We start from the raw sequence: 26,960 nt of genomic DNA, 5'->3' as shown, positions 1-26,960 counted from the left end.
TTGTCTTTTTTTAAAAAAATCCTATACTATATACACTGAAAAACCCTAGATCCCGTGACAGGCAGTGAGCATAAAGTTGATTTGGTATTTAAATGAGATACATATAAAACACAGCTCTCTGGCATATGAGATATTAATGGTGCTCTGAAATGGAAAAATACAAATTCAAGTAAATTTGGGAAATTCTAAATTTCCCTCTTGGAGACTATATTTTATGTATTATGTTAAATGTTCTGGAAAAGTCTCTCAGTGAAGAAACCTAAAACTTTTTAGCACAGTGGCTGTTGGGAAACCTTCGTGTGTTTTGCAGGAAAAGGGGTTGAGGTTGTAGAGCTCTTATTGTTTCTTCACTACACAAATGTGCCATAGAAAACAATTTGGAAAATATTGATGTGAAAGTGAAATGCAATTTGTGGATAATTATTCTTCATAGAGGGACAGAGGTCTAGAGAGAGCTGCTGGTGTCATGTACTTAATGAATGCATGATTTAATGCAACAAGTGTTATTTAATATCTGCTAGATGCTAAATGCTATGTTCAGTGGTGGGGATCCAAGGGTAAAAACAAGAAAAATGTCTTGGACACCTGGTAGAGCATTAAAATATGATTCTATTGACAATGCTATAAGCAAGTTTTGAAATGTTTTACGGGAATGTTAAATTGCAATTGAGTGCCTCAATGTGACACACGGTTGGGAATTAAGTATGATGGTGGAAGCAAAGAGGAAGGACCTCCCTGGCAAAGTAAACAGCATGAGCAAAGATAGTTTAACTGCAACAATAGTCACACCTATGTGGAAGAGTAAAGGAAAATAAATGTGAGAGGGTAGGCAGGGCCCAAGTAATGAGAAGAATGTGGGCTTTGGGGTCTGACAAGCCTGGGCCGCCATCATTGCTCTACCTGTAAATGACCTTTGGAAGGTGATTTAATCTCTATAAGGCTCAGCTTTCCCATCAGTATCATAAGGATAAAAAAAATTACCTCACAAAGTGACGATGACATAAAAATCCCACATCCACAGCTTTCAACATAGTGTGGAGACTTAGTCAATATCAGTTGTTACCATTATTAGGCAGATGGGAGCAAAATGATAAATATCCGCTGGTACCAGTAAAAAGGATCTGGATTTAATCTGTAGGCAGTAGAGAGCCATTGAAGGATTATTAGTGTGGGAATGGTGGGACTAACTCGATCGTTTGTAAAGGTGAATATGGAGGAATGAATGGATGAAAGGAGACATGAGCTTTGCACCTGATGGAAAATGGTAGGAGGCATAAATAGGCCATTGGTGGAGTGTTTGAAACTCTTCAGTATTTCACAGGTAGAACTGCTAGAATTTATTAGACTTACATATGTGAGAGCAGGGATTGTGAAAGAGAAGAGAAAGAAAACTGACATCAGTGTTTCTAGCCTGAGCATCTGAATCTCCAGTAATATTAACAATTGAGACAGGCGACAGTTGAGACGGTACAATAGGTATGTAGAAAGTAATAAGTTCAGGTGTGGAATTTAGTTTGTTTTCTGTCATTATCCATTTGGTCTTTCTAGAATAAGCAAGCTTTTCAGACTTGAGTGTGGCAACCCAGCTTCTAATCTCAAAGATCCTTTTATTCTAAGGGACCACTATATTTTGAATAGCAGGTAAGGTGTCACAAAGTAAAATACTATAAACTATTAGAGAAATCTAACGTGGTAGCTGGATATGGATACCAGCTGGCTATCACATGGTAGGCAAATGTGGCTTGAATTACTGTAGTTGTCGAAGCAGTGTTTTCTTTAAGCATAATTGAAAATTTACTTTTAAATTTAGACATTCTACTCAATGCCAATTTGTGTGTGTGTGTTTCTTGTTTTAATGTGCAGGACAGGAGAGAATTGGAAAAGATTCCAACTATGAGCAGGAGGGTAAAGTCCAGTTTGTGATTGACGCGGTCTATGCTATGGCTCATGCCCTTCACCACATGAACAAGGATCTCTGTGCTGACTACCGGGGTGTCTGTCCAGAGATGGAGCAAGCTGGAGGCAAGAAGTTGCTGAAGTATATCCGCAATGTTAACTTCAATGGTGAGTCTCCAAAAATCCATCCTTTTTGGAATCCTAAGTGTTGGCATTCTGTTTCATAAGTTTTAAATTTTTATTATGATTTGCTTTAAAATATGTGTCAAAACTTGCTTGATTATAAAACTTTAAATGACTGAATCAATGCATGAATGAGCAAATGAATGGAAGAATGAATTACAATATATTTGGGGGGTTATGGTTTGGTCTCGTTTTCTTGAAATAGAGATTTTTTTTTTTTTTTTTTTTTTGCACACAGCCAAATTCTTCTTTGGTGAATTCAGGTGGGTATGGGATAGAAGAGGAAGGGAAAGGAGCAGTTGCTGTAGGTACCTCTGAATATGGAAAAACTGAAGCCATTTTTCCTCTGCTCACATACCACAACAAGAATTCACATAGAAGACTTCCATGACCAAATGTCAGGGGAGAGGTTTCCCCCACACACCAAGCTAGCAATAAATTCTGCAATGGACATAAGCTGAGTGTCCTCTACTTCAATTCCTACATGATGTATCTGGCATGCTGTCAAGCCCCACAAGTTGGAGGCTTGGTTCCCAAGACTCCTCCCCTTGCCACTTCCAATGACAGTGGCAAACCCTAGGTTGCTTTGTCTGTGCTTCCAATGGGCTGGCTATAAACTGGAGTTTTGACAATCCTCTCATCAGGTTTGATTAATTTCCTAGAGCAACTCACAGAACTCAGTAAAACACTTACTTAAATCTATGACAAAGGGTATTTTAAAGGATACAAATAAACCTCCAGATGAAGAGATCCATAGGACAAGGTCTGAAGGGGTCCTGAGAGTGGCAGCTTCTGTCCCCATGGAGTTGGGGTGTGCTGGCCTCCCCTGCACACAGATGAGTTATTGCTTACCTTCTTGTCAGCCTCCCTGTGTTCAGCTCTCTGAACTTTGTCCTCTTGGGCCTTTTATGAAGATTTCATTGAATAGGCATGATCGACAACTGTGAAGAAATGTGATTGGACACAAAGGATATACTCTAATACTAATAGGCTAAGCAGTGATACCCAGCAAGGCCTGTCTGTCCACATCTTTCTTGGTCTATCTGTGCAGCATTTCTTCCTCCAGGATATGGGACAGGACCGTTCTAAAATGAGGGTCTGATGGCCTGTTAACAGAAAGGTGGAGGAAGGTTGGTATCCTACCTTAGGTTGGTAGAAAGAGGGCAGGAGAAGTTCGGAAAGAGAAATTGTTTTCTGAGGCCTAAAGTGCACCAACATTATAACAAAGGTTATGGTAATTATGAGCCGAGAACCATAAATGAAAAGCTACACACACACACACACACACACACACACACACACACACACTTATAAAGTAACATCAGAATACTCAAGTTAATAGAAGTAATGTTTGTAATTTGCCACATCAACCATATTTCAAGTTTTAAACTTATTTCTCAAAGTACAAAACTCTTTTATAAATTAATAGGTTACCTAAAATATGTGGGTAGAGATAGGTGAAAAAATGCGCCAATAGGATAAAAGGAATAGGAGGAAGCACACTCTGATAATATCTATTTGAATAGTCTCGACTCTTACATCTTAATGTTTCACATGCCAAGAATTAAATAAGTATACTTGAATGTATGAGCAATGCAACATTCAACACAGACAGTAACAAATTATCTTATAAATTACATAACTAAAGTGAAGGAGGGTGAGGAATAAATCATGAATGCAAGTAATTTTGGAAAATAGTATTTGACTATATAAGGCTGAAGACAAAAATAGCTGTACGTTCATTGGACAATATCTAGTAAATCTGTGTTTTTTTCACAATTCTGAAGCTAATCTATGTATATAATAAGACTGAGAAAATAATTATATATATTGTGAATAATGAGAGCCAGTTTTCTCATTATCTAAGATAGAAACCACCAATAAGGATTGAGGGACATCTAGAATGAACCCTGTTATGTTGGATTATAATATATATGGTTTTTAATAAACATGCAATGGGTAAATATGGAAGTAAATTTTATATGTGTATTATATATACCAATTCTGCCTGGCTCTGTTCCCTGAGAGGGCCTGAGAGCAATGATACACAGGTAAAAATGAACACATCTAGCACACAGATATTATTTATAAATATCATTGTTAAATTAAAAAGGTAGAAGAACCCCTAAAGAATGGTTGGGACCATTCTTTAAGGTCCTGGGGCAGGGAAAGCCCAAAATAAGCTTGAAGCATGCTGTGCCAGAATACAAGAAAATTCTCAAAAACTGAAGGGGTCATGTTGAAAGGGCACAGAAACCAAATTGGAAGAGATCCCATTGGCCAACTATGGGATCCCAGTGGATTATAACTCATAAAATAACATAAGTAACCATGAGTCCATACTGATATCAATAAACTTTAACTAATTAAACAAATGCAAGAGAATAGGCAGCATGATGGAATAAAGTTAAGATAGAAATACAGAGTGGCCTTTTAGTAAAGACCTAAGTAGTAATATTTTTAGGCAAGTATCATGGGATGCTAAAAGTATGGGGTTACAGTATGATGAGAAACAAGATATTTGCATAGTGTCAAAAGTACCTTCCATCAAGATATATATGAATAACCAAAAAGAAAATAGTAGCTCTGTAGTGAAGAAAACTGGGAGATAGCACGTAAAACAGGTGATCAAGGTGGACATCATCACTAATGAGACTTATGAACATTGTGTGTCTTTTGATACGATACAGTGGCACGATTACAGCATCACTTCTAAGGTTTTACTGCCGAAAAGTATACCTTAAACCTAATTTTAAGGAAACATCAAACAAATCCAAATTAAAAGATGTTTTATGAAATCACTGGCAAGTACTTTTCTAAAGTGCCCGGGAGAATAATAGATAAAGGAACTGTTTCTGACTCAAAGAGACCAAGGAAGTATTACTATCAAATGTAATGTGGAAATATTGATTAATCCTATGCTAGAAAAAAACACTAATGGGAAGGTGGAGGAATTTTAATAACATTTGCAGATTAGTTTTAATAGTATTCTATCAGTGTTAATTTCCTGGTTTGGATATAGTATGGTCTTAAAAAACTCTTTACTTTTTTCTCTTAATAACAACTCATTTAAAACCACAACATGGTATCAATCTTTCAGGAGTTACCTAGTATCTGAATGAAGAGGAGCCACATTCAATATGGGGATCAATAGTTTCCTAGTTTAGATGGAGACAAAGAAGATCAACTACAAGTTATGTTCGTTCTGTATTTTTTTCTTGATGTTACAGAATCTCCTAATATTTGTACAACCAATTTTCCCAGAGTCAAACAAATATAAATACTATTTTTTTCAATCATCGTATTTCATATGCTGAGGTCAATTTCTGGATTTTTTATTCTGGTTCATGGATATGTGTGACCATTCTTACACTAGCGACAAAAATAAAATTTGTTTGGTAAGTTTTCTTGATGGTTCTTCCCTGATTCTTCTTTTAGATAATGATTATAGACCCATTTTGTCAAGAGGGGATTGTCTATTGACAAGCCAGAATAGCTGAGCTATTCATAGGGCTTATGTTTATTAAGTGGTTATTGTGTGCCCGAAACTGCTAAACGTTTTTTGCATTGACTTATTTTATCTTTAAAACATCATAATGGTTTAGGATGCTATTTTTTTCTTTCTTTTTTTTTTTTTTTTTTTTTTTTACAGATAAGGAAACTGATTCATGGGGAACTTAAGAATTACGATGTTCAAATCCATACAGCTAGGTAGCGATGATGTTATACTTGAGACACAGGACGACTAAGTCCACAATCTGCTTCCTTGAATGTTATTCAAGTTGCTGAGAGCAAGGGCTTCCTGCATCATTCCTGCTGCCTCCTCTTATATCTGAGGTTGCATGGGAATTTCAGGAAGGGCTAATTTTTTCTCTTTTTTTTTTTTTTTTTTGTCATCATTGTAATCATACTCTATGGTCAACAAAATCTTCTTTCTCTAAGGATATCTTTTTCTTCCATATGACAGCTAAGAGACTTCTGGCTCCTAAGACACTGCAGTACTCATGGATGACAAGGCTCAAAAGTTTTGCAAATCAAAGAAACTGTGCTAAATTTAATCAGTGGGTCCTATGTCACTTTAAGTGAGCAAAGGTTAGAGGGGAAAAGAACTTGACATGTTTTACTCATTCAATTTTCTGACTTTTGGTTAAAAAATAAAATCTTAGAGAAAAAATATTTGTCCAAGACTCCATAGCTAGCATAGGACAGAGACAGATCTAGAACTCAAGTCTCTTCCAATCCATTGTGAAAAATTTAAACTTTATTTTGCATATTTTAGGAGGATTTTGATTTTTCTTTGTCTCAGTAAGCTTGAGATGATGTTTCACGGTTACTTTAGTACAAAGTTTGCTGTATAGATAGGAGTTTTGTTAACAGCAGAGTATAATTTAACAGTTCTGGTCTTCGTATTTGCCAAAGTAGCAATTTAAAAAATGATAATATCGTACCCTAAAGGTGTTTGATACAGTTTCATCAAGTATTTAGCCTCCTCTTATGCATTGAGGAAAGAAATGGGTAATTTATCATGCCTAGATATTTTTCCTGCAACCCAAATCCATGCAAAGTCCCAAGCCTAAATTCATTTTAGTTACCTTTACGTTGGCCCATCCAACCATATGGCAATACTTACAAATATAAACTTAACAAATTTGGTGTCTTGATTATAAAATCTCAAATAATAGCTATAGAATGAAGGATTTCATCTGAAGCATGTCTGTACTTCAATTTACTAGTTTTTAGGAAACAAATTGGAGTAGGTTATATTTTGTAGAGATGGCAGATCTCACATGCTTTTTTTGCAATATGATGTTAGCTTTCCTTCATCAAGAGGTGAGATCTATTTTTCCTCCCTTTGAGTGAGCCTGTGATTAATTTGGAAGTAGCACTGTGACTTCTAAGGCAAAATAGTTTTGTCTAGTTTTTTTGGAACATTTGGACTATGAGCATGGGTACCATGCTGGGAGGAAGCCTAGATGTCTCACTGACAGGCCACGTGTAGCCACATGTTCTGGCTACAACCCCAGCTGAGGGTCCCACCTGTTAGCTAATATCAACTGTCAGACATGAGAGCCTCAAGTTGCCCCAGCTGACATGAGTGGACCAGAGACCTGCTGTCCCTACAGAGCTCTGACCAAATTACGAAATAAGTGTTGTCACTGTTTTGAGTACTAATATTCAGAGTGGTTTCTTGGGCAGAAAGAGATAACAGGAACCCCGAACAAATGTCACGTTCCTGGAATCTGTGCATGGTTTGGTAAAATGAGAACAGAAAATGTGTCAGATAAATACGTTGATGCAGAAGACTGTTTTATTATCTGGGCTATCTGAGTCTCTATTCCTTCTCTGTCCAAGAAGAAAGAAATTCAGAGACTCTCATCCAGTAGGGGAGATTTCAGACTTCAGTACAATCCATTATCTGTCCTTTACTGTCTGTTACCCATCTTCTCAGGTGACTCTATTTCTTTTGCCCTGGTGTACCTGCATCTTGGCTCTAATGCCTTGTGGGCATCTCTGTGGGGAATCATTTCCCCATTGGTGAATTCTTTATCTCCTCTGGACCTTTTTAAAATATAGAGTTCATTGAACACAATGCTTCTTATTCTCTTTTGAGAAGTTCATGGATGCTGTTAAAAAGGAGATGTGGGGATTAAAAAACTGGAAATAATAAGACAGCTGCATTAGAGAATCCATCAAAAAGGTCAAAGCCACACAATGTGCTATTACAAGTCATCACTTAGATAAAGTATTCAGCTCTTATTTTTTTAAACCGGAACTTTAATAAGAATGGAAAGGGCATGACAAGACCATTTCTTCTAACAAAGATTGCAAGAAGGGAGAAAGATTCGGTGATGGGGCCCATTCTGATGAATATGTAGCTGGTGCACTTGAGTTCCTCTGGAGCCCCACGCCTACAATATTCTTCCTCTCTCTTCTCAAAGACTATGAAAAACTCAAATCGTACTGTTTAATGAATAGAAGCTGTAGAATTACAGCAAAGCACAACATGAATCCTACTATCCAATGTGAAAGAAAAAGGTGAGTATCTGAATAATAATGTCTTCGTGCAAACTGACAGGATTCTCATTTCTTTGCTAATAACATGTGAAATCCAGATTTTATTTCTTTTTCTTAGATACTTACAAGGCTTGTTGAAATCAGAAATCCAATATTAAAAATCTTTTGTTGTTATTGATGTTTTTGTTGTCATTATTTTCTCCCTATATTGGAAAGACTTGTGTTGGTTCTTACACACAGCAGGTTTAAGAGATCCCTATTATGATAAAGTGGGTGCCCTTGTGGTCTATGGGGGTAGTGTCTAGGTAAAAGACAGAAAAAAAATTGAAATGGTGATTTGGCCACACACAGATTCAGCTGTTGACTCAAATTGGCTGGACCAAAGCAATGTTGCTCATAGGAGATCAGTGTCCACTCCCAGAGCTCCAGCTTGCTGTTTGGAAAATAAAAAATGTTTATAGTGATGGAGAAATTTAAATTAGATGCCAGTTAGGTATGAGCACTTAGCCAGCAGGTGGGGAGCAGAGAGGGAGGAAGGAGCTAGTGTGCCAAAGTCTTTATTGGGGTTCAGGGCTTGTATTAATCCAAGACATGCCCAATACTGTGTAATTTATAAAGAAAAAGAAGTTTAATGCACTCACAGTCCGATGAAGCTGGGGAAGCCTCACAATTATGGTGGAAGACGAAAGGCATGTCTTTACATGGTGGCAGGCAAGAGAGAATGAGAGCCAAGCAAAAGGGGAACCCCTCTTAGAGTCATCAGATCTGATGAGACTCATTCACCACCACAAGAACAGTATGGGCGAAACTGCCCGCATGATTCAATTATGTCCCACTGAGTCCCTCCCACAACACATGAGAATTATGGGAGCTACTTGTCAAAATGAGATTTGAGTGGGGACACAGCCAAACCATATCAGGGAATTACCTAGGTATGTTTCCTATGACAGAGTTGGATTTGTTAACTTGAAGAGTGTGTGAGTATAAGCAAGGGAACTCTGTAAGCTCGTTCTTGGTAGTTCCAGGAGCAGAGTAAGCCACTCAAGTTGTTCAGGTTATAGAGCCTTGTTTGTCTAGAACACAAAAACAGGAAATCAGTGAAGACTATCTTCAAATATGTAGAGCAAGGGTGACAAGACAGAGACAGGATGAGATGGATACCGAGGCAATTCGAATATTCATATTCAAATGAGAGTTATGACAGCATCTTAACCAGATAGGGAAAAATATGCTTAAAATAGTAAAAAAAAAAAAAAAAAAAAAAAAGCCAAACCTTGAGGAAGCAGCAATGATGTTGAGAATATCCCCACACAAACAACTAACTCAACACAAGAATGACACTAAAATATGTGTTCAATAGATGGTAATGATTTTTAATAGTTTTTATAATTGTTTCATTTGCTTTTGCCTCAAAACCAGACATAACAATGCTTTCAGCTCCCCAGACAAATGTATTTTTCATTGCACCAAAGTTGCCCTCTTCTAACTGGTATCTAATTTTAATTTCTCTGTCACTATAATTTTTTTTTTTTTTTTTTTTTTTTTTTCCCCAAACAGCAAGCTGGGTCTCACATGGGGAGAGGACACTGATATTCTCGGAGCAGCATTGCTTTGGTGCCGCCAAATTTGGGTCAATGGCTGAAACTGTGTGTGGCCAAAGAACCATTTCAGTTTGTAAATGGCAGGAAATAGAGCATTGTTTTCTGCTGGGAATATTGGTCCAGTATTAGCCTATAGACAGATAGCAGTCATATATCATGTTATCATGTGGCCAGTGGTATTTTTTCCCAGTTCCAGAGGATCAGGAAAGAGACAGAACTCAGTTACTGAATGTTTTGTGATTCTTTTGTAACTATTGCTGAAACTAACCAAAACTCATGTCTTGCATTATTTGTATACTGTTTTCCAGTTGTTCTATGTGGTTAATATTAAGGAATCTTTACTCATCCAACCATATACACTTATATATTGAGTATGGATGGATAGATACAGATGTAGATATAGGTATATATGCTTAATAAATATATTGGTTCTTTAAAATTAACTCCAAAGTCTAATTCTGCCAAAATAATTGATTGTGTCTTTTAGACATTTTAAGAAGATCCAAATGAGAAATTGAGAAAGAAATCAATATTTATTTTAAATAAATAAACATGGCCTGCCAAACACACTGCTAGACGTTTTACTCTGTTAATTATATAAATTAGAAATAACCAGCAAAAATATTTAAAATAGAATGTGTAGAAAAATACATTTAAATATATTTTTCTGATTTACTTCTTGTTTTCTAAATAGCATTTCTCTTTTAATATTAATTTGTTATTTTTGAAATTGTTTGACCACAATTTAGTGTTAGATGGAAGCTAAAATAATAGTCAAAATCATCATCATCAGAAGCATAGTAAACTTAAGGCTGTCTCTTAAAAATAATGCATATAGTTTTTATTCCTCAGAAAGGGGAAAATACTAGAATAAAATTTTAAGAAATATTGAGAAACATTGAAACTATTCAAAAGGGGAAGTAGTCTTTCACCTTCCATAATTAAAATTCATAGGCCATAGTGATAAATTGCCTATGAATTCCAGGCACCGTTTTGGGGGACCTATTAAAGGGGATATCTACTAACTACCTTGCTCCTCAGCAAGTCTCTAGCCTGTCACCCATAGTACAAGAGATATAAGGAACCTTGTTTAACTTTAGAATCTTTCATTTTTTCTGTCTTCCTTAGGTAGTGCTGGCACTCCAGTGATGTTTAACAAGAACGGGGATGCACCTGGCCGTTATGACATCTTTCAGTACCAGACCACAAACACCAGCAACCCGGGTTACCGTCTGATCGGGCAGTGGACAGACGAACTTCAGCTCAATGTGAGTTCTGCCTACTTCCCTTCTTCCCTTGTTGAGATGAATGAACAGACTTTTAATTTGCTCAGTTATACAAATGATTCTTGTTTAATGGTTGTGTGCATATACAAGTGGGCATGCAATTTGTTGTGGGCATCAAGAGGAACTGATATCCAATAATAATGATGGTGATGATGATGATGAGAAATGTGCACTGAGTTTTGGGTATTATATTCATCACTTGTGCGAATTATCTCATTTAATCTGAGATGGAGTTACTTAGCAAACAGGTTACTGCTTAACAATTTCACAAGATCTTTCTCTTGATTAAACTTTTTATTTCTTCTGCCTCCCCCAATTCCTTGCTTCCTTTTTCTTCTTTATTTGGTGGTACTGATTTTTTAAAAAGTATTTTGAGTCATTTGAGTGTATCACTTTATGTGAGATTTATAATGGGATTATCTGAGTGATTGCAGTGCTTCCCTTTTCTGTAACCTCTCCCACTTTCTTTAAAACGTGACCTTAAGTAAGCAGCCACTTCCTTTCACGAGATTATATCAAATCTATCAGCCAATGCCCCAGCTCCAAAACAATCAAAAAATTCTCTCTTAGCCTTTTTGTTCTATTCAGACCTTGAAATAATTGGATAAGACTCATCCACATTGGGGAGGGTAATTTGCTTTACTCACCTCCTGAGTCAAATCTTCATCTAATCCAGAAACCTCACAGACACACTTAGAATGTTCGACCAACTATCAGGGCACTCCATGGCAAAGTAGGACATAAGATTAACCATCACAGTCTCTATCCTAGAAAATTCCTTTAATGTCTTTTGTAAAGCAATAAATTATGCCATTAGCCTTTATTAGTCTATAACTCAGGAAGTACTTTTTGAATTATTGAGAACAAGGCTTCTTGGGTGTGGAAAGCAAACCCATTTCTTGGGAAGTGGAAGGTTATGTCGTGGTTTCTAAGAAGAAAGGGTTGTTCACATAGGGAGGGCTGAAGCCACTACAGGTCAATGACCTCATTTACACATAGCCTTAGCCTAGACCTGCTTTTGCATCTATCCGGTTCTCCCCATCGTGAGGTGCACCATACACATGAACTGGCACTACAATTGGGTCCAAAGGATTATGCTCTGCCATCCAGGAATGGTTGGAATCAACAGGTACCATCCATGGCTTACATAAATGCAAACGGCCAAGATCAAAAGAGAAGCTAAGGTTATTCTGAATCCAAGGCACACTAAATTTGCAAGTAAAAGGAGAAAATAAAAACAACACAAACAAAAACCTAAAAGGCAAACTCAAGGGGTAGTTATCAAAAGTAGAATTAAAACAGTATAACCTGGATGACACACTCAAAGTGTGTTTTTTTGGGTGCTGCCATGTGATATGAAGATGGTTCTGCCAAAACTAAAGGTAGAGAATCAAGGTCTTTGGTGCATAGGTGAAGTGCTCAGGGCTTATTATAAGACCCAGTGGATTAAATAGGTTCATTAATCTTTGCCAGCATAAACCCTGCACTCTTGTTAAATTTCTGGCACATATAATTTGTCCAATATCCATAAGAGTTCCCAAGTAGCATTCACCAACTTCAGATGGGATCTTACATGGGGGTTCTTAAGCACACTATTTTAAGAACAAACATTAACACTGGTTTATTTTTATTTGTTTGGTTTGTATTTTATCCTTTATAAGAATTGCATTTGATTAGCTATTCAGCAAGTTTTTGTTGCTTCTTTGGTTTTGGTTTTAAATAGCTATCAAGTTAGAAGCACTGCACGAGTCATATGCGTAGGTACACAGTGAAGATGAAACAAATGTGGTCTCTGTTCTTGCACAATTCGGCATCTAGGATGGAGTTACATGGTACACAGCAAGCAGATATGTACATGGAAATACTGAAGTATGATAATGGAAAAGGTGGTAGATAGGATAATGGAGGTAGAAAAGGAAGGACCTACTACAAGAGAAGCCAGCAATGTGAAAACTAAAGTGACCAGCAGGTCAGATGGCTGATGTGGTGATGATTTAATCAGCAAGGGAAATGAGAGGAAGGGGAAGAGGAGATGTTAGAGCAATAGGTAAGAGCCATATTCATGCAACCCCTTGTGTGTCATGATACATTTTAAACATTTTATTCTGAGTGCATTTAAAAGCCACTAAGAAGTACTAAGCAAGGAAGTGAGGGAGTGGCTGCATCAAATTTAGGAATAAAATTACTTTGGCTGCTGGGAAGATAATGGAGGGGGCAAAAGTAGCAGCAGAAAGACCAATTATGAGTGTATTGCAGGTGTCTAGCTGGAATAGGGTGGCTAAGTGAGGTGCTTTTCAAACTTGAGTGTGCATCAGAGCCATCTGGAAGGCTTGTACCAGCACATATTACCCAGCCCTGCTCTCAGATAACTTGATTCAGAAGAACTAGAGGTGTGGGAAACCTCAATATTTGCTTTTTATCAGAAGTCATTGGGCAATGTTGATGTCCCTTTGAGGACCACTGGCTCAGGGACATGTGTGATAGTGAAGATGAAGCCAAATGAACGGGATACGTATGTAACATGAGGCACTGTGTGGATGAAGGCAACACATGAGATGAGGGAGGCTGCTGGGAGTAGAAGGGAGAAAATTAAGCATCCCAATTGGGATTCTTATATATATGAGACTTCTTAAATATACTACAGCCAAAATGAAATTGATATAGGTCTGAAGCTCAGACAACAGTTGTGAGTCATAATTATAAAACAATGTAAACTGTTAACCTATAAATGGTCTTTAAATCCATTACGAAGAGAGTAAGAAAAAAGCAGAGACCCCAAGCCCTTGAAAACCTCATAGAAAATGACACAATTCCAGCTGGGCACAGTGGCTCATGCCTGTAATGCCAACACTTTGGGAGGCTGAGGTGGGCAGATCATGAGGTCAGGAGTTTGAGACCAGCCTGGTCAACATAATGAAATCCCGTCTCTACTAAAAATACAAAAAAAAATTAACTGAGCGTGGTGGTGCGCGCCTGTAATCCCAGCTACTTGGGAGACTGAGGCAGGAGAATCGCTTGAACCCAGGAAGCAGAGGTTGCAGTGAGCCAAGGTCATGCCACTGCACTCCAGCCCTGGCAAGAGTGTGAGACTCCATCTCAAAAAAAAAGGAAGAAAGAAAAGAAAATAAAATGACACAATTCCATTCCAACTGCTCCAAATACTCAGTTTAAAATATTCTGTTTAATTGGCCCAGAGATTTGGACTAACCATATATTTTTGATTTTTTGGGGGGTTTATGCTAGCTAAAACAGGGGTTCGTTCTTGGCTTGGAACTAAGTGAGAGCATTCTTTATTCTACTTTGTCATGCTAAGAGTGTTGTGTTAGGAAAAACAGGCACCCTCAGGTGGATGCAGTAGTTTATACTTGGTATTGCATGGGACCTAAAGGAGTGAATGACAACCATGAAGGGGGTCACTTTTAGGGGGATAAGAGGCTGGGTTTAATTCAACTAATGTGGCTACTAAGATAACTGGACTTGGTAGGATGTCACCCTGTTGATACCTTTTATTGTGAAATTTAATTTAAATTGTGTTCAGGGGGATAAGAAAATAAAAGTTAAGTAGAGTACCCGGAGGGCGTCCTACCCCTCTCACCTGGGGACCCAGAATCACAGCCCAGTTGTCGTATCCAATGGTTGGTTCCTCTCCGACATCATCCTGCCCTTGATGTTCCTTTTTCTGTAATTATTCTATTAAAGATTCTGTGAGAGTGGAATTTGGGCAAACAGTTTTGTAGGTTTGCTTTCCTCTAGTCAACAGAACAAAATAAAGTATTTCAAGTAAAAAGTGTATGTCTCCTCACAAAGATTCACGGGTACTTTTTCAATTCTCAGTTTCATCATCCCAAGCAAATGAAATTTTCAAGGGCGGCTTTCTCTGTGGTCAGTAATTGCAAATGAATTTCTGAGCCAAGAAATCAGAGTTTTAGGTTCTTAGAATCTCAGCTCTGTAGATCAGACTGCTCTGCTGTTCCGTATGCAATTTCTGGAATTTAAGTGCTTAGCAGTGTGCTGTCTGCTGTAAAATGTCTCATGTACCCTCACTATACTCTGTCTCCTATGTGGCCCAAGAGATGAATGCATGGTTAGCCACCAGGATATTTCTGCTGAACAAGAATTCTGTGGAAGGGAATCATAACCAACAAAACCATTCACTCTTCTGATTGTAACCTCTGTAGAAACAACCCTAATTTAATTTCTTAAGTTTGTATTCTACTCTCTAGAGATTGTATAAAATACTCTTCGTGGGGGAAAGAAGAAGGGACAATGCAACAGACATGATTGCTTATCTGCAGTGTGTCAGGAGAGATGATAGCTCATGGAGATGTTAGAATAAATAAGGGGCAGATCCATGCACTCCAAGTTCACAGTCTAGGGTAAGGACTCTGTAGTAGATAATATGGCATTTTAGGGCTACAGACAGGCACTGGTTTAGAGACACCCACCACAAAGTTATGTTTGAACTGGATCTTTTGAAGGTTAAGTAGTAGTTCCTCAGATGAAGTAGAAAAAAAAATTGCTTTATAATAAATAATGCAGTAATATTTAAAAATTAGGGTAGGGAAATATTTCTGAAAAAAAGGCAAGAAATGGAATGTGGATGCTTAAAAAAATTCTAAATTTATGTTGTAAGTAAAATATATTATGTGTGATAGAAACCATGGTGGTTACTTTGTTGTCTTTTATTTATCTGAAATTAGGAAGTTCAGATATGTTAAAAATCTTAATTTTCCAAATAACTAAAATTGTCTAATATACCAAAATGTTAAAACATTTTTAGAAAGGAACTATTCTTAATAGTAGCTTCCTGCAGTGAACTGCATATTCTCTTAAATAGAAGACTGAATGAATGCTACTTCCTCTTTTCTGGATAACTGAAGTTCTACAAACCTCAATTTTCTGCCATTTGTTAAGATAGACCAACCTTCTGATCTTCTGAGGTATATGGGGTTTCTTAACTTTTTCTGGTGATTTTGTTTTCTCTGTCGAACTTACACTTCATACCTAGAGACTAAAAGCTCCTTGAAGGTAGAATTCATGTTTTAGTCATGCTTGGGTGCCTGTAAACACAGTACCTAGCACACAGTAGGCATTTGTTAGTTTTTGTTAATATATTTTTTGTTTATATATTAACAGAAATATATAAAATCACATATAATGAACATGTACTTTTTAAAATGATGGACATTATCTGCGGCCACTCTTCCTCCTTCTGAGAAGAGTACCCAAGTTTCTCTCTGTCACCTGGGCTGGAGTGCAGTGGTGCGATATTGGCTCACTGCAACCTCCACCTCCCTCCTGCCTCAGCCTCCTGATTATCTGGGACTACAGGCGCGTACCGCTACACCCAGCTAAATTTTTGTATTTTTAGTAGAGATGGGGTTTCACTGTGTTAGGCAGGATGGTCTTGATCTCCTGACCACGTGATCAGTCCTCCTTGGCCTCCCAAAGTGCTGTGATTACAGGCGTGAGCCACTGTACCTGGCCCCAAGTTTCTCTTTTCAGCCCTGTGGTTTGCCCTGGGTGTTTCCCAAGTCCAGGGGAATCAACTAATTCAGTCTAAGCCAATCACTGTGGCCATAGTGATGGGGATGGGCACCCATACTACGTCTCTCTAATCAAGACATCACTGGATGTCTGCTGGCCAATCTGAGACACCAACATGCTCTTCTTGGAGGCAAAATGGCTCCTGAGGAGCCATTTTGAGACCACCATGTAGGAACTTCAGGGAAGAGAAGTCAAAACTTGAAAACAAAAACTAGATCTAGGTCGTATTGTTTGTGCCCTAGGAAATCCTTACCAGAAGCCATTCATAATGTTATCTGGATTGTTTAGTTATCAATAAATTAAGACAATTTATGTGAGATACTCTTTGTTTACAATCTGATTCACCATAGTAATGAAAAATGGAAAAAATAAAATAGAATTGTTTTTTGTTTTAGTGTGCCTGGGATGGAAAAGAGAAAAAAAAAAAAAAAACTATCTGCCACCCCTTATTAAGCAGAAATGTTTCAGTTTTTATTAAACTGAGGTGATTAAAATTAATTTCAAAAGTTGTAATGTTCGTTCCATATTGAATCTTTCACGCTCGCTAGAATTTTGGCTGTCACAGACACTTAGGACATAAGACAAACAGTTGATTGCCGAAATCTGTTTAATACAATTAAATATTTCCAAATCAATATGGACTTATACCTGCACCTGCCTATAAAACTGCTAATTGCTCTATTGTTTCATAATTGCAACAGTAAAAATCTTACTGTACTCATAATTTACAATGTATTACATGAGGTATGTAATAGCAGTAATCAAGGCAATGTTGACAAAGAGAAAAATATGTAAGGTGTCAAAATCTAGCACTTCCTCAGCTTCAATTTGAAGTCTTCTTTTATGGAAGCACCTTTTTGCCCATCATAATTAACAGCTCTTTTCTTGTAATTTGTAGTTCTATTGTTAGTAATTAGGACAATAGGCTTTAAAGCTGAACTGATTAAATGGATCTGAGTCTCAGTTCCACCATTACTGGCTGTAAAGCAGGCTTATGGTAGTACCTATTTCACTGAGTTATGGTCAGCATTACATGTAATAAAAAATATATGTAACATGCTAAAAACAGTGCCTGGCACGTGGTAAATGTTCAACAAATGTTAGCCACAATAGCAACAAAAATAATAATTCCACGTCCTTAGTTTGTCACATGATGATATGGTTTGCCTGTGTCCCCACTCAAATCTCATGAGGGAGGGACCTGTAATACCCACATGTTGAGGGAGGGAGGTGACTGGGTCATTGGGGTGGTTTCCCACATGCTGTTCTCATGGCAGTCAGTTTTCATGAGATCTGATGGTTTTATACGTGTCTGGCATTTCCGCTGCTTTCACTTCTCTCTCCTGCCACCATGCAAAGAAGGTCCTTGCTACCCTTTCATGACTGTAAATTTTCTGAGGCATCTCTAGCCATGTGGAACTGTGAGTCCATTAAGCCTCTTTCCCTTATAAATTACCCAGTGTCAGGTATTTCTTTATAGCAGTGTGAAAACAGGCTAATACACATGATCCATAATTGCTCAAAACATCAATTACTAGCATTTAGCTGGGTTATTTTTCTGTATCCCCCAGCACCAAGCATAGTGCTGAACATATAGAAACGGCTTGTTAAATATTAAATGGATAACTAGATAAACAGACAAACAGTTGAATTATACAAATTACTTAATGACAAGGACTAGGTCATTGTTGACTTAGCATCCCAGTGCCTATTGGATGAATGGATCAGAGGATTCAACCAGACTTCTACCCAAGTCAGCAATTCTACATGATTCAGGGATTCATTTGAGAACTTGGTTTACCAAATAGGTTCCTCAAGGGTTCCCTAAGTGCTCTGTAAGCTTGTTCCAAGTGCAAAGATGAACAATTTTGGTTTTAAATTTTAAAGCCATTCAGAAGAAAAGGAGGGAAAGAGATAGAAGAATTAGTTTTTGTTTTATTCCAATTGATTTTTGTTTGTTTGTTTTTAGACACCTATCAGTGGCTATTTGAGGGCATGAGGTGAAATTGCTGCTCTTGAGGAATCAAGTTGAAAAGTCATTGGCCATTTGTTTTGCTAAAGTTAACTAATCATCAAACCATTGAAGCTGGTTGCATCTGCCACTTGCTTCTCTACACTTTAATGCTACATTACAGGAAGCATCAAAACAGGAAAGGATTTAGGATTTGGTCACTTAATCATGCTCTGCCTGATACTGATCATATCTGTGAACCAGGACAAGGAAGGTCTCTCTGAAAAGATAGCATTTAACCTGACACCACAGTAACAAGAATTATTTTTATTTGTCAGCATCTCTGAATCTGTGATATTTTATAAAATATATTTATAAATCAAAAATAGTACTGTTATTTTGATTTATAAGTCAAAATTAAGTACTGCTTCCCATTTGTCAGTTAACTTGAGATGAGAGACCCCAAATTGATTACAGACAGCAGGTGTGGTTCAAAAATTAATTACTTGCCAATATTTTAAGTGTCAGGAAATGACATAAGAATGTTTTTGACTTCTCTTTAAAAGATCGGATCTGGCAGTGATGTGCCCTTACTTCTCATGCAACAAAAGCTGGCTAAATCAAAGGAACAGCTTTCCACTTGGTACAAGGTGTGTGCTCTCTACATTACAACAGACCCCCGGCCTCCTACCACTCCACTCTCTTACATAATCCCCCTAACTTCCACTAGCATTTTATTTCATTCACCTAATCTAGACTTAGAGTAGATTCTAACTTATTTTCACTAATTCAGAAATTAGTTTGAATGTATGCTTAACTTTTTATTGATAGTCTCTGGAAATTGGTTTCTAAAAATCAATAATATATCAATACTGTTAATATCCAAAAACATTCCATAATATGTAATAGTACTTTCTTAAAAGGGTTGACAAATGCAGTCTGAAAGAGAGGACTGCCTTAGTAAAGAAAATGCTTTTGTTTGGAAACATATATTTGTGTGTATTCAGAAACATATTGGAAATGAAAGAAACAGATACTCCTTCTTTTGTCAGCATCTGTCCTAGGAATCAATGGTGTATCACTGTGTTCTTTCTATGAATGGCTGGAAGATTAATAATATTTATAATTTTCAATATGGTTCCACAAACATGTACATTAGAGAGCCTAAACCCCCATAAATTCTTGTTTGCATTCTAGGCATTCAAGCAAATCACTTTTTGTTTATTAATAGACTCCAGATTCTCTGTGGAAATTGTCGAACGCCATTACTATCTGCGTTTTGGGCTCAGGCAAAATATATATGAAAAAAGAAATACAACAAGATGAATGAGTTTAGAGAGCTACACTCTTATAACAGGGACTCAACTCGTTATCACCAACCCAAAATTATGAAAGGAAAGAAAGTCAACAAATGTATGGTCTGCCTCACTTTTTTGCTTTGGGAAGCCAAAAAATTCTAGAACGACCTGGTTATGTCCAAATGAAAATACAGGAAGTAGATTTAAAGTGCTTCCCTCCACCTGGGAGAAACTCTCATAAAATGAGGCATCATCAGAAGGCCCCCGTTTGAGTCCTGCCTTTTCTGCTTGTTGCTTGAGGAAATCATTTAACATTCCTGAACGACAATTCCCTTTTGTATTTAAAGAAAGTAAAATAAAATAAAGTCAAATCAAGCAAAATACGCACCTCATAAGAACACTTTGAAAATGAATAGTGAAAACTTCCCTGATGCAAGAATGCATATGAGATTTGTGGTCGTGTTTCTTGTATTAGTTTTTTATTGCTGCTGTACAAAAAATTACCACCAATTTAGTGGTTTAAAATGGTACACGTTTATTATCTCATAGTTCTTTAGAAGTCCAACATAGGTCTCACAGGACTAATATCAAGGCAGAACCAGGGCTATTCTTCTTTCTTTGTTTCCCTTTTCTTAGGAGGAATCTATTTCTGCTCATTCAGGTTGTTGGAAAAATTTAGTCCCTTTTGGTTTCAGGACTGAGGTCCCTGTTTCTCTGCTGGCAGTGGTGGGTGGACCCCAGCTTCTGGCACCTTGACTTGTGACCCCTTTCCTCTATCCTCAAAGCTGGCAATGGCAGGTCAAGTTTCTCTGAGCATCCAGTCTCTTCTGCCTCTTTTTCTGTCAATGCATTTCTTTCATTGATTCTCCTGTCTTCCTCTTCCACTTTGAAAGGCCCATTTGATTGTATTGGGTCCACCCAGATAATTCAAGATAATCTCTCTACTTTAAGGTAGGTAACCATATTCCAACTGCAAAGTCTTTTTTGCCATGTAATGTAACATATTTACAGGTTCCAAAAATTAGAACATAGACATCTTTGTGGGGAGTTGAGAGGAATGGATTATTTTGCCTACCATAGTTCTTTACTGTACTTAATAACTTTGTTTTTCTGGGAAGTCTGTAACATCCATATTAAATTCCCATTATTCTTAAATAGAGAGTGCTGTAGTTTGAATGCTTGCCCCCTCTAAACCTCATTTTGCTATTTAATTCCCTGTGTGGTGGTCTTGGGAGAGGGACCTAAAGGTGAGGTCTTTGAGTCATGGGTGCAAACCCCTCATGAATGGATTCATGCCCTACCTCGGAGGTGAGTGAGTTTTTACTCTTTTAGTTCCCAGAAGAGCTGGGTGTTAAAAAGCCTAACACCTCCCTCCCCTCTCCTTCTCTCTTGTTTCCTCTCTCACTGTGTGATCTCCGCACACACTGGCTTCTCTTCACCTTCTGCCATTAGTGGAAGCAGCCTGAGGCTCTTGCCACATCCCAATCTTGATTTTTTCCGTATATCAGAATCATGAGCCAAATCTTTCTTCTTTATAAATTACTCAGTCTCAGGTATTCCTGTATAGAAACATAAAACGGACTAAGAGAGTTCACATAATTGTGTACATAGAAATGTTATGAAGCTTTTATACTTAAACACTTTTGATCTGTAATTGAGCTAGTCTGTTTGATAAATGTGTCACTCACATTTCTGGGAAGCTTGGAAAGAACCCTAGATTCAATGATAAACATATAGAACCCCCTTAAGTAGCAGGGCAAGATTGAAGATTAATAGGAAGGGTAAGTGATGCCAACATCATAGGCGAGTTAGATGAGCTCAAGGAGAGAGGACTGTTGACTCCAGCTGTTTTTCAGGGTCCTTGCAGATGGCATAGCCCCATCCACTGAAACAGAGTAGAACTCCCAACAGGGGAGTGAGACATGAGGCAACAAAGTCACCACTTCCAGAAACCTGGTCAAAATCAGGAAGACAGTGTAACACTCCTCACTCATCTCTCTTCCTGATCCCACCTTAATGTTAACTCATTTCCTTCTTCCATTTAAAGTAGAATAATAACTTAGTCATGCCAAATAATGTTTTTCAATCGCCCTGCCCCCAGTTAAGATCTTTTATTTCTGTTTTAGTCCCTAGATTTCTCAATATTTTATTTTTGTTGCATTAGATCTCTTTCAATGACAAAGCATACATGCAGACCGTTTTCTCAAAAAGGTAAACATAAAGTGACCATATGAGTTAGCAGTTCCACTTCTAAGTATATACCCAGCTCTCATATTCTCTGGCTGCAAAGGCAATGAAGCAGTAACACACAGTAGTTAATAGCTTGGGATGTGGAGTTTCAATTACTGACTCCCTGAGAAAGCTACCAAAATATCCTATTGATAAAACAAAGTCACATTTATTGCTTACTTCAATAAAAGAGACCACTAGGCCCAGGGAAGTGGCTCACACCTGTAATCCTAGGACTTTGGGAGGCCAAGACAGGAAGATCACTTGAGGCCAGGAGTACGAGACCAGTCTGAACAACAAAGCAAGACCCCATCCATACAAAAATTTTAAAAACTAAAAATATAGACGGGTGTGATGGCACATGTTTGTAGTCCTAGCTACTCCGGAGGCTGAGGCAGGAGGATTATTTGAGCCCAGGAGTTCAAGAAAGCAATGAGCTATGACTGCACTGCTGCACTCCAACCTACGTAACAGAGCAAGACCCTGTCTCTTAAAAACAAAAGAGAGAGAGAGAGAGAGAAAACCACCTTGACAGAGTTTTTGTAACATCTCAGAAAAGGGAGATCAAGGACAGATATTTTTTAAGATTTGGGGATTTAAATTAAGGCACTTCTTTCAGTGAGGGAATCTTGATCAGAATTGTGCAAAGCATGTGATCTTATAGTTTTGTATTGGTGAATACAGCAAAGAGGATTTTGAAACAAGTCGTTTTGAGTAAACCATTGTTTGATTAGAGGGCTTGGCCCAGTTGTGTGGTCAGTATTTCAGAAAAGAGACTATTTATCCCTATGGTAACTTATTTTCCTGGCTGATTATTCAAATAGATGGATTTTCAGGAAGTTCCAACAACAAACCATACAACTATTTGTAACTTTATCTTCCTGGGTAAGAATTGCTTGCAATAGTAAAATCCTATTAGTGCAGACAGTTTTAGTTTCCTTGATCCTAGTTAGCTGGGTGATTGCAGGGGATTTGTTCTGAGGATAAGGACCAAGTTAGAATCTTTTAATCTATGATATCAACTCTGTGCAGGGTCAGCTTCTACAGAGTTCTCTGACACCTAACGAGGGGTTGTTTGGTGTCATCGCTTATGGCCATGATAAAAAGTCACATTTATCTATCTTTTGTACTATAACTTTTAGAACCAAAATAGCATGGCCACTGAGCTGCATGTCATCCTAATATACTGTTGTTACTTAAGCAAGACAATTCCATAATTGGTGCTATCAGCATTCTTCTGTTGAAATTACAGTGTTCATATCCTAAGTGGGGGCTTTAGTCTGAAAGAATTCATTTTTCTGATTACTGTAGCTGGAATCCCCTACCCTATACCCTGTGCTCTCAAGTAGACCCTCCTATTCTTAGGAATGTTTGATCAGCCCACCTTTCTTTCTACCATTTTATGGTAGAAAGAAACCCAGGCTGCCTGGGTTTAAATCCATGATGCCTGGGTAGCATCATGTGTACAAATAGCTCCTCAAAAAAAAATCGACAGTTGAGAGTAGTAACCCCCGACCAAAAACAACTGAAATGAGAAAAGCCCCCCTTGATCCCTCAGTTGTGCACATACATAAATGAGTCTCCCATTCCTGGAAACAAGTTCCAGCTAATCTTTGCACAGCTGTACAGCTAACTTCCCTTTGCTAAGCATAAAAGTGGTATCAGAGTTTTTTTAAGCTAAATCTTAAACTCTTACATTTAACTGATTGTGGATCCCAAGATGTAGTATCTGTCCTGCTTGGAAAATGGGTTCACATATACTTTTGAGTGCTATGATGTCACATTTACAGTGTTCTAGGGACATGAGTAGGGACCAATTGGGAATCTGGAAAGATTTTACAGAGTAAGTGAAATAAGGGCTGCTCCTTAAAAGATGTATAGACAATTATATGCCTGCAGGAAAGCAGGCAGAGATAGAACTGATAACCAGTCATATACTTAGGAATGATTTTGTAAATTGTTAAATGCAAAGTGGTGACTTGGTCTTGTATGTTGAAGTTAGTCCCACATTTAAACACAGCTCTTTGGCCAATAGGTGTGGATGCCTTACAAACTCCTCAACAAACACACAACTATTCAGTTGTAGGGACCTGTTTTCAATTGCTCTACTTGAAAGTCTTCCTGAGGATGACAATGAGAAAGAAGTAACAAGCTCAGAACAATGAAGACAGAAAGGATGTGGTGGGAAAATACAAAGAAGTCTACGTTTCTCATCAATAACAAATGTGTTCTTGATTTATTGTGTGGTGATACTGTAAGGGAGCCTTCACAATGACTGAATAGGAGACCAGCACCTTTATCTTAGCAGGGAGCTTGATGCCTGCCATTTGAAATCACACTCTGAAAGCGAGCTTCAACACATTGATGGATATGCATTGGAAAGGTAAGTGGCTTTTGGAAATTGCCCTGAAATCATTTATGCTTCAGTAAGAAGTTATCACTGATGTTGGTAAAGAGTCGGTTACATGATTCGTGTGCATATTTCTTGATAGTTAATTTTTTTTTTCATTAACAGTATAGATCACCTTGGCTGTTAGTGCCAGTTTACAGGATTCAATCAAGGATGGCAGATTACAATGTCAGGAGTCTGGGAAGAAGGGGTGGAATTCATAGCTCTTCACTTTCTCATCACTGTTATTGTTACACAAATGACTGTCATCACCACTTGAGGTGATTGTCTATAATGAAAGGAGACTTGAGCAGAAGACTAACTGATTTGCTTTATAGTCATTACCTGACAACATTATGGCAAAACCATTGAAGATTTTCTGGATGCCTTGCGAATTTCACTGTCAAGCATCTTATTAGGCATATCCAGTATTGTGGGCATTTCTATCATGGAGTATTCAAGATTTAGGCACCCTGTTGAAATGCCTTCTTTCACTGGTCTCTGCTCTATATTTAAATTGGTTTTTAAACCATCTGGAGCTACTATGGGGCTGGCAGGATTATTTTAAAACAGACAATACTATTGATCCCTCTGTGAAAATGTCCCGAGTCAAATCTGCTTTCTTTGCCTACATTTTACGTTCTGAGAAATGGAGAGGAATTAGTAGATCAGTATTCACAGGTGTGGACTGACACTTATTTCAGAAGAGGTGATATGGGGGTATTACAAAGCATGGGCTGTGGAGGCAGGCTGCCTGGGTTTAAATCCTGTGTTTCACTGCCTATTGGTTCTACCACTTAACTTGCTTCCCTTCTCCATGCCTCATTCCCCTATCTGCAAAATGGGACTAATATTGGGAACTAACCCACAGGATTGTTGTGAGAGTTAACGACATGAAAAGTGACTGGGGGCTGAGCGCCATGGCTCACACCTGTAATCCCAGCATTTTGGGAGGCTGAAGCGGGAGGATCACAAGGTCAGGAGATCGACACCATCCTGGGTAACACAATGAAACCCCATCTCTACTCAAAATACAAAAAATTAGCCGGTGTGGTGGCACGCGCCTGTAGTCCCAGCTACTTGGGAAGCTGAGGCAGGAGAATCACTTGAACCCAGGAGGCAGAGGTTGCAGTGATATGAGATCGCGCCACTGCACTCTAGCCTGGGTGACAGAGTGAGACTCTATCTCAAAAAAATAAGAAAAATTTTTAAAAAAGAAAAGTGGCTAAGACAGTGGCTGGTACAATAAATATTTGCCAGGACTACTATTATTGTTGTTGCTACTTTTTCTGAAACACAAATAAGACCATGTCACTCTTCTATGTCAAAACTTCCCGCCAGTTTTCCCTCCTTCCAGGATCAGATGGTTACTCCCAGCTCCTGCTTCTCGTACCTCTCTGCCCTTGTTCTGCCACTCACACCCACACTTCTGTCTCAAAGACCTCTCTGACGGTCTTGAATCTGTCACATTCTCTCTGACATTTCTGTGTCTTGTACACACCATCTGAAATGCCATATTCCACCACCAAACTGAACACTGGCCACTGGACACATTTCACCTTACTTGTGAAGACTCACATAAAGCATTGCCTCTTCCTTAACCCCCCTAGTGGAAATTTCCATCTTGCTAGGTCAACATTATTTTTTAACCACTTCCATGAAGCGCTTCAGAGCACTGTCTCTTCCAGGGCCTAGCAAAGTGTTAGACATCAAACTGATGCTTGAAAATGAAAGTGTAAAGTGGTAAAAACTTGAATCTCTTATTTGGTACTAACTTTCCTTTTCCAGAGAGCTCTGCAACTACAATTTAGAAAGAAGAGACATTATTGGAGATTTCAAAAGCATCTCTGGTGGAAATTTTTTTCAAATGCACTCAAAAGAGCAAGATACTCAGCTGCCTAGGGTGCATTCATTCATCAGGACCTCACAACTAAATCTTACTAAAGTCTTACTAAATCTTACTATGTCTTATGAAAGCTCAATCTTGTCTAAAGTCTTCTTTAGACAGATACTAAGGAAGCACTAACCACACCTCTCTCACCCTTCCCAACTCTGGTGTATACTTAAGAAATCTTAGCTCTTCAACCCTGATGCAAACTGGCTTCCAGAATGAATAGGTAGAGATCAATTACTACCCAAGATAATTGTTTTCAAAAAGACATTCATGAGTATGTGACCAGAGGTAACAGATTTAGCTGTGTGAGGTGACCTTCAAGAGTGAGGCCTCCACCAAGTACCAGACTTTGGGGCTGCATCTCACTTTGATTGTTTCTTTCTGAGATGTACGTCTTTATTCCTTTGTTTCTCTTTGCTGTCATCAACACAAAGAAACATCACCATAGGTTTCTTTTTAAAATGTCTTTTGAAATATCATTTGAATGTTTTTGTACCCTTTCTTTTAGCCATTTCTCATGGGATTGCTAATTTCCCTCTCTCCTTGCGAAGCCTGCATCTCCAGTTAAAAAGTAAAATCACACACAAATGTATTCAGCATACCTTGGTCCATGTCAATTTCTGTTCTAAAGCACGGTATCAAAGACCCTTTGAAATTGGCATGTTATAAGG

General features: G+C 38.0%; 1 protein-coding gene across 3 annotated transcripts in view; it reads left to right on the top strand.

Annotated features, from left to right (window-relative positions):
• GRM7 (glutamate metabotropic receptor 7) overlaps positions 1-26,960 on the top strand; it is an 889,769-nt gene that overhangs the window by 597,791 nt on the left and 265,018 nt on the right. For all 3 annotated transcript variants that reach the window (XM_025375788.1, XM_025375787.1, XM_025375786.1), the window contains exons 6-7: positions 1,864-2,064; positions 10,824-10,963. In XM_025375788.1, the coding sequence (XP_025231573.1) occupies positions 1,864-2,064; positions 10,824-10,963 (341 nt within the window). The remainder of the gene's footprint in view (positions 1-1,863; positions 2,065-10,823; positions 10,964-26,960) is intronic.

The sequence above is a fragment of the Theropithecus gelada genome, chromosome 2, assembly GCF_003255815.1.
Source record: "Theropithecus gelada isolate Dixy chromosome 2, Tgel_1.0, whole genome shotgun sequence".
Taxonomy (NCBI): Eukaryota; Metazoa; Chordata; class Mammalia; order Primates; family Cercopithecidae; genus Theropithecus; species Theropithecus gelada.
The sequence above is the reverse complement of the archived record's forward strand: the minus strand, read 5'-3'. Positions and strand labels throughout refer to the sequence as shown.